At 46.7% G+C, this 7993-nt stretch overlaps 1 protein-coding gene across 1 annotated transcript; it reads right to left on the bottom strand.

Moving 5' to 3' along the window:
• Positions 1 to 3348: 3348 nt before the first annotated feature.
• On the bottom strand, positions 3349 to 7212 carry LOC110539411 (keratin, type I cuticular Ha4-like). Its single transcript, XM_021626274.1, is given in 8 exon segments — positions 3349 to 3433; positions 3896 to 4116; positions 4290 to 4415; positions 4506 to 4667; positions 5512 to 5668; positions 6542 to 6624; positions 6729 to 7139; positions 7141 to 7212. Coding segments are annotated over 8 exon segments (1317 nt in total).
• Between the last annotated feature and the right edge of the window lie 781 nt (positions 7213 to 7993).

Below are 7993 nucleotides of genomic sequence, written 5' to 3'. Positions count from 1 at the left end.
TATTCCTATGAGCCAGGAAAGGAGTTCATTTATTAGTGTTCCTTTTTTTCTGACATAGTATTTGGCATACAACAATAGATAATTGATTGTACTTATGTCAGTCAGAGAGCATTAACTGACTACTTAATAACTGTGATTATGGTTTATAGACTTAACAGCTTTAAAAATTCAAAGATGAGGCAAGTGGGTGGGGACATGAGAATTGTTGTTTATTGAGAAAGAGAGTGAACACTGGCCTTTCTTAAAATTATAGGCCATAGGATGCAAAGAGTTCATGCTGAGCGTGGTGATGCATGCCTGTAGGCCGGTACTGGGAGGCAAACGTAGGCAGATGTCTTAAATTTAAGGCCCGCATGATCCACATATCAAGTTCCAGTTCAGCCAGGGCTACGTAGTGAAACCCTGACTATAAAAAGAGAAAGTCTGTGAAATAAAAGTATTTCACTTTTAAAGTTAGGTACACAAATTAAATAATCATAGTGGTATCTGTTTATACAGCTTGTTATTTGGCTTTCTTTTATGTATACAGATTACCTGTTTATTACTACTGTATCAATGTAACAGCTATTGGTATGACTCAGTATTTATACTACCAAAATATGTATATGCTATTATTGACTATTTTATATGTCTAGCCTGTGAAGTATATGACGCTTTTATGTGTTTCCCAAGTAAAGCCCTTTAAAAATGTAAACTTAAAAAAAATTATTGGGCCTAGAGAGATTGTTCTGCATTTAAGAGCATGTAATGTGTTTGCAGAGGACCTGGGTTGTGTCCCAGCAGCCACATAGCAGCCAACAAATGTCTGTGACTTCAGTTACAGGGGATATGATACCCTCGTCCGGCTTCCATAGGCGTCAGCAGACATACATATGGTACAAAGACATAGATGTAGGCCAAATACTTATACATTTATAATAAAAGTAAATTTTTAAAATTTGTAGATTTGAGAAAGGTTTAGAGAACAAAATTGTCTTGAAGAGAGGAAAACTAAAAAATAGAAAGTTGACTGTATTTAAAAGACAATGTCTTAGGACAATGTCAAATATAAATATAATGGATAACAATATTATATATTGCTTTATTTAATTACACACTGACATAAGTGGAAGATTTGAGCAATGAACGAAGTGGTGATTTTGCTGTTGTTTTTATTTGGGGAGGTGATTTATTAACGTAATTCCTCTGGCAAATTTTTACTTACATCTTTCAGATACATATTCTTATGAAATTGAAATCTTCTCATTTAACTTTGGGCAAATGAACACGAACTTGAAATCTGAAGAAAAGAACAATTCATTAGGCATAACAAGTAGGTGGCAAGATGAAGCTGCTCACCAAAGTTAAGTCTTGGCAGTTAGGTGTGACAGGGTGGATGGACATGGAGGGAAACTAACTTGTGAAAACACGGACTTGCTCCAACCATGGGAAGAATAGCGAACAGCAAGCAGCTTCCATGGAAAGGATGTTGAAAGCAATTACCCTTCAGAGAGAGCTTTATCAGAGAGAGAGATTTCCCTCTAAAGTCTGGAGAAAGGCTTCAAGGGCTTCGTCAAGAAAGGTAGCTTAAAGGAAAAGAGGACAAGAGAGACCTTCCATGGACAACATACAGGAGGGAATCTGAAGAAAAAGGCTGTTGTTTTTTTTTTTTTAATAAACAAAAAGAATAAATGGGTTAATAATTTTTGGGAGAGATATTGGACAGTTCTGCCTGCGAGACCAAAAGATTAAAAATCAGCAGCTATTAAAGTTTAAGGCCTGAACTAAGACTAGCTTGGTGGAGAAGTCCAGGAATGCCCAGAGGGGAAGAACCACCTTACTGCATTCTTTCCCCACCCACTGGAGATACAGTTGCTAGGAAACTGGCCCATCTCCCTAGGGAGGGACACCAGATCATTAATGGTCTGGGGACCTTCCTATAGCCAATCCATTCAAAATGTAGCATTTTGACCAATAGATGCTTGCCAGGCAGGAATTGCCCCTGCCTTGGGCATGCTGGGAGGGACCAGAATCTTTAAATCACCCAACTAACCTGAGCACAGTGTGCTTGGTCACAGCTTCAGTGGTGAGGGGTGTGGGCCCAAGCTGCAGCTTGTAGTGATTTATAAGAAAAAGAACCTCATGTATTTACAGCAGAGTCTAGTTATTCCTGGTCTTTTGGGGTTCGTGAACTGGGCAGAACATGCCCACTAAGTGACCTAATGTATAAACGGCTCTTGGCATGTATGGGGCCAGGTTCTGGAAGGGGCATAAACATATCCTGAGCTGCCAAATAGAGGTGCTAGAGGGCCACAGCTCTGAGTGCCTTCTTTACCCTCTGTCCTAGAAAGCAAGCTTTGGGGAGGTCTGGCTTGGCTTATGGGTTTAGGAGCAACTAGGGAGTCGGTGTTCTATCAAGACTAAGGAGTCATCAGGCAACTCAGGATTCATGGGGTGACAATTACCCAAGAACAGGGATATAGAAAGAGAAAAGCTAGACAGCTCATCAGAAGCCGGAGCAAAGGTGACCAGAGCTAGGAAGGTGTGAGGGGCTATAGAAATCAATGAAGTGGCATTTCTATGGGTCTACACAGGTGAGGCAGGGGCTCCAGAAAGGTAAGGAGAGGGGACCACTACTCTCTGAATTGTTTCTATAAAGCCAGTGGTAAGGTAGTTTAAGAGAAAGAAGCCTAATGAGGGTAACAATTTGAGAAACCTGGGGTATGGGGAACCCTCAGAATGGCCAAGGGCCCTGCAGCCACAGCAAAACGGGCTTGGGTCTCTGTGGCCAAGCTTCCACATGGCCTGCCTTTGCTGAGAGTCCACCCATCCAGGCAACACCTCTCCCTGCCCCTCACGAGTTCCCTTAATAGCTAGGTCAGTCATTTGATCCATTTAATCACCCTGCTAGTGCGAGGTGTTTTTATGGGACCCGAATAAATATTTTACAAAGTACAAATGTGAATGAGAAACAACCTTGGCTATGCCAGAGAAATAAAGTTTATTGGGAAGTAAATGAAGCTGCCTCCTTGCATTCCAGAGAATACCAGAGAAGAAAGGAAGGCAGGAAATGGAGGCATGAACAGGAAACGCCCTCTACAGTAATCCTCAGAGCTCATGTCGCAGAGACCTGAAACCTTCCTCAGCAAAGAGGCTCAACCTTCAACTTAAGGAGTTGGTCAGAAAGTTGGCGATGGCTGTCTTTGCTCTTTGGTTCTGGAAGGCATATCCCTGTCTAGAAATCACAGTTGTCGTGATGATGATTTTAAGGGCAAAGGAAGTCCTAGCCAAGGAGGAGCCCGGGGACTGTTCCTGAGTTTGAACTAGGTGGCTTCATTGGCATCTTCAAAGGGGATCCACGTTGTTCAACTAACAGCAGCGCTTTTGAGAGCCGCAGCAAGATCCACAGGAGCCACCGGTAGCATTGGTGGTGGCGCATGGGTTGCAAGGAAGGCTGCAGAGACACAAAGGTTAATAACAGAGTGGGAGAATCCTAAGTCACACACCGTATCTTGTACTTATAGGAACAACCTGTGAATTATCAGTGGCTGGAACTCGAGTGGAACTGTGATTGTTACCAAGCCCTTCTCCCTTACCCACAATGCCCTGTGCAGAACCGGAAAATTCTGTTTCTCACTCGGTTGTGCTCTCTGGGAACTTAACAAGATCTGCCCTACCCAACACGTAAGGCCCTGGCTGGTAATCTCCCTTCCTGTCTCTCACTTCTAATAACTTTCAGGGCAGGAACTATTTATTCCCTTTGCCTTTGCGCATTCACATTTACTTAATGCAAATCACTGCATCCACTCTAGGCATTCAGTATACTGACTAGTTTAAAACATGGCTACCACGTGTCTGTCTCTGAATCTAATATGCCCATCACACACACGATCCCAGAAACCCAATCTGTACTCACTTGCAGTCCTCGCTCTCCAGCAGGCTCCTGTACGTGTTGATCTCGCACTCCAGACGGGACCGGATGTCCAGCAGCACCTGGTACTCCTGGTTCTGACGCTCCAGGTCAGCACGGATCTCCCCAAGCTGGGACTCCACGTTGGTGATCAGGCACTGCACCTGGGCCAGCTGGGAGCTGTAGCGAGCCTCGCTCTCAGTCAGAGTGTTCTCCAGGCTGTTTCTCTGTGGGGAGAAGGAAAAGGCTGTCATAGGGCTATGCCCTCTAAAGGCTCCTGCGTGGCCTTCCAAAGAAGCCACAGTTTCAAGAGCTAAGCAGAGGGAGGGTCCCCAAGGACGCCCCAGGGCTCTGCCCCCCTACTCCACACTGCTCAGCACCAGGTCTGGCCAGTACCCACCATGTTGTGCTGGGCCTGCAGCTCGATCTCCAGGGCGTTGACCGTGCGTCTCAGCTCGATGATCTCTGCCTGGCAGGACTGCAGCTGCTCAGAGCTGGATACCACCTGCTTGTTCAGCTCCTCAGTCTACAGTGGGCAAAGGAAGGGACAGGATCAGACCCTGCCTCAGGGCCCCAGGGGACTCTGTTCCTGAGTGACCACGGGCTCGCTGCCCACCTGTGTGGTGAACCATTCCTCCACTTCCCGGCGGTTAGTTTCCACCAGGGCCTCGTACTGACACCTGGTCTCATTGAGCACGCGGTTCAGGTCCACGGTGGGAGCAGCATCCACCTCTATGTTGAGGCGGTCTCCAAGCTGGCAGCGCAGGGTGTTGACTTCCTGAAGGGGGAAGGAGAAAGAATGAGCCTTCAAAAGCAGATACTTTCTCTTCCTGCTATAGACAAGTGAGTACCACACCACTTACAAAGGGATGGAGGGCTAAAAAAAAAACCAAATCCTGATCATTGCAAAGATGCAGAAATGGCAACAAAGCTCCACTAAGGAAGCACACCAATGTCTTTCTCAGATGGAAACTGAAGAGCCTTCACGCCTTCTACGACTCCTCACACTCCTTTGGCTACTACATGTTTAGCCATACTTAAATATGCCTTGCCTAAGCACTTCTTTGCTCAGAGCACACCCTCAAATGGCAACACAAGTAATGGAATCTTTCTTGCCCCTGAGAAGTACTCCCTGGAACACTCTGGAATGCCTCTCTGGAACACTCTGGCTTCCTCCTCCTAGGCACACCACACACCACTTAGTTCATTCAACCTTACGTTATGTCACCAGGGCTCCATAGCTGCCCTCTGCATTAGGCTGCAAGTTCTTAAAGAGAGGATCCATGGGTCATTTTATTTTTTTACCACCCATCTCCACCATGAGTTCCAGAACCTCGCAGTAGTAACCAGCAGAGACCAGTGGGTGGACACCCATCCTCAGTGTCTCTAGCACCTGCCTCCACCTGCTGGGATGCCAGAACAGCAGCAGCTCCCCTTACTCCTTGATCAGGATACAGTGCCATCCTCCTGGGATCTTAGCTTCAAGTCCTTCAGGGAATGGTCCCATATGAGGGAGCCTGACTGCTGTGTGCCTCCCGATTCCAAGGAGGCTCTCAGAGTGCAAAAGGCTTCACTCTAAGGCTTTTTGAAATGTTTCTGCTTTCTTAAACGTTTCTTCATACCTCCTCATGGTTCTTCTTGAGGCACAGCAGCTCCTCCTTCAGGGACTCGACCTGCGCCTCCAGGTCAGACTTGCAGAGGGTCAGCTCGTCCAGGATCCTACGGAGGCTGTTGATGTCAGCCTCCACCAGCTGCCGCAGGGACAGCTCCGTCTGGTACCTGCACACAAGAGCCGGGGGGTGGGGGGGCAAGGCAGTATCTTGTCAGAATGGGATTGGACCAAGAACCCCACAAGCGTATACAGTTGTCCACCTTTCCTCCTCTGTTTCCTTCTTGCTATGTGTGGACCAGCTGGGAGAGGGCTTGACTCAAAGCCACAAGGTGCCCACAGACACCCATAAGATGAAGTCCTCACTCTCTGTCCTTGATATAACACAAAAGCAATCCATTCCCATCTCTGGATCTGGGAATTTTATGTACTTAAAAAAAAAAAAAGAAAGAAAGAAAGAAAGAAAAAGCTTTCTAGAAATATTGATATAGGTTGAACATCACTGACCAGAAAATCTAAAACAAAAACAACAACAAAAAGTGCTTTAAAAAAAAAATCTAAAAGTCTTTGAAGGACATAACACCACAGGGAAAACTGCCCCATCTGACTTCACTGACATAGCAGAGTCAAAATGCAGGTGCACTAAAAATAGCGATTAAATGACATTCAGGCTGTGTATAAGGCACGTGAGCATCTTAGCAAGTGAGTTTTGTACTTTGATTTGGGTCCCCTCCCCAAAGACAGCTCATTAGGAATGTTCAAATATCCCACAACTCAGAAGAAAAGCCAAAACCCAAAGAGACTTCTGGTCCCAAGCACTTCAGATAAAGGACAGTCAGCCCATGTCAGCTGAAGGGCTAGAGTCTGAATGCCCATTTTATTTTGTGTAGTAAGACTCAGGAGGAGACATGAAAAAGGAAGCGGTGTCTTTCTCATCCCTTCCACCTGCCCTTCCAGGCAACATTAGCCCCTCACAGCCATGAATGAGCCATGAAAGAGCTACCAAGGTTTGGAAGTCACCCAGCTCAAAAGGTTCAACATACTTGGTCCTGAAGTCATCAGAGGCCAGCTTGGCATTGTCGATCTGCACGGCCAGCCTGGCATTCTCAGACTTGGCACACAGGATCTGAAACAATGGTTCTAATGTGAGATGCAGTCCAACTTGAGCACGCAGCCCCAATTCAAAGAAAGGCAGCCGCTGCTGGGCTCGGAGAAGGGCTACCCTCTCACCTTCTGCTGCAGCTCCTCGATGGTCCTGAAGTAGGACTGGTAGGCAGGGCACACCAGGGGGTCCTGCTGCTGGTTCCTCTGCTGGATCTGGCTTTCCAGCTCTGCATTGTCTCTCTCCAGCTGCCTCACCTTCTCTATGTAGGAGGCCAGGCGGTCATTCAGTTGCTGCATAGTCTCCTTCTCGCTGCCATTGAAGGAGCCCTCGCAGAACCAATTACAGTTGCCGACGTTGGCGGGGATGTTGCAGGCCCCTGGCAGGGTGCAGCCATGGCAGCTGGGGGGCACGCAGGGCCGGGAGGAGCAGCTGGTGCGGCAGCTCAGGGCGGGCAGGCAAGAGGTGCAAGACATGGTGTTGGGAAAGGTGATGGGAGGGCTTGGGACAGTGGCAAGCTGCTGACGGTAGATGTGGGTGAGGTTTGAGTCTCTCCTTCCTTCGTGGTCTTTTTATACCCGTCCTAGTGGGTGGAGACTTGGGAAATAGCATAATTCCCTTTCCTGATGCTTCCTTCAGCTAATTTTTCTTCAAAATATGCTACTTGGATTGTTTTCAAAGAGTCCCCCCTCATCCCATAAAATTATTCCATTCGGCTTGTGTCACAGCAACTCTTCCTGGGCACAAGTGGTTGGTGAAATCAGAGTTTCATCAGATGGCATCAAAGCAGGCAGATTCATCACAGTCACAAAAGGCTCACCCCATTACTCAGAGGGAAGGATAGCCAGGGACATGAGGTGGGGTTGTTTGGGCATCTGTGATTCCTTTCCTGGGAGGTTCTGTTGTTATAACCATAGCAAAGGCATTTTGGGCAAACATCCTTCCCATGGGCCTCTCCTCTCAAATTTATCCAAACTTCAGCATCCAGAGACATCATCCTAATGGAAGAAACTCACCCTGAACTAGCGGCTGATGCTTGGTACTGGCTGCACCTTGGGAAATGTGCAAATAAACAATAGTTGTGTGTTGGTGCTTGGGAAATGAGAATGTGAAATGAAGGATGGATGGATGGATGGATGGATGGATGGGAGCGAGGGTCAGACAAATGAACAAATGAAGAGGAATTGTTCTAAACAGAGGTTTGCACAACTGTAGGCCACAGTCCATGTAAGTACGCTCTTGGAGGACAGTGGAACTTTTAAGAAATGAATCCATTGGGTAGGTTATTGACATTGAGGAAAACACACACACACACACAAACACATACAAACACACACACACACACGCCTGTACTTTTCTATCCTTAAGAAGCCAAGCCATGCATTGGGTCAAT

This window comes from Meriones unguiculatus, chromosome 7, assembly GCF_030254825.1.
Source record: "Meriones unguiculatus strain TT.TT164.6M chromosome 7, Bangor_MerUng_6.1, whole genome shotgun sequence".
Lineage (NCBI taxonomy): Eukaryota > Metazoa > Chordata > Mammalia > Rodentia > Muridae > Meriones > Meriones unguiculatus.
The sequence above is the reverse complement of the archived record's forward strand: the minus strand, read 5'-3'. Positions and strand labels throughout refer to the sequence as shown.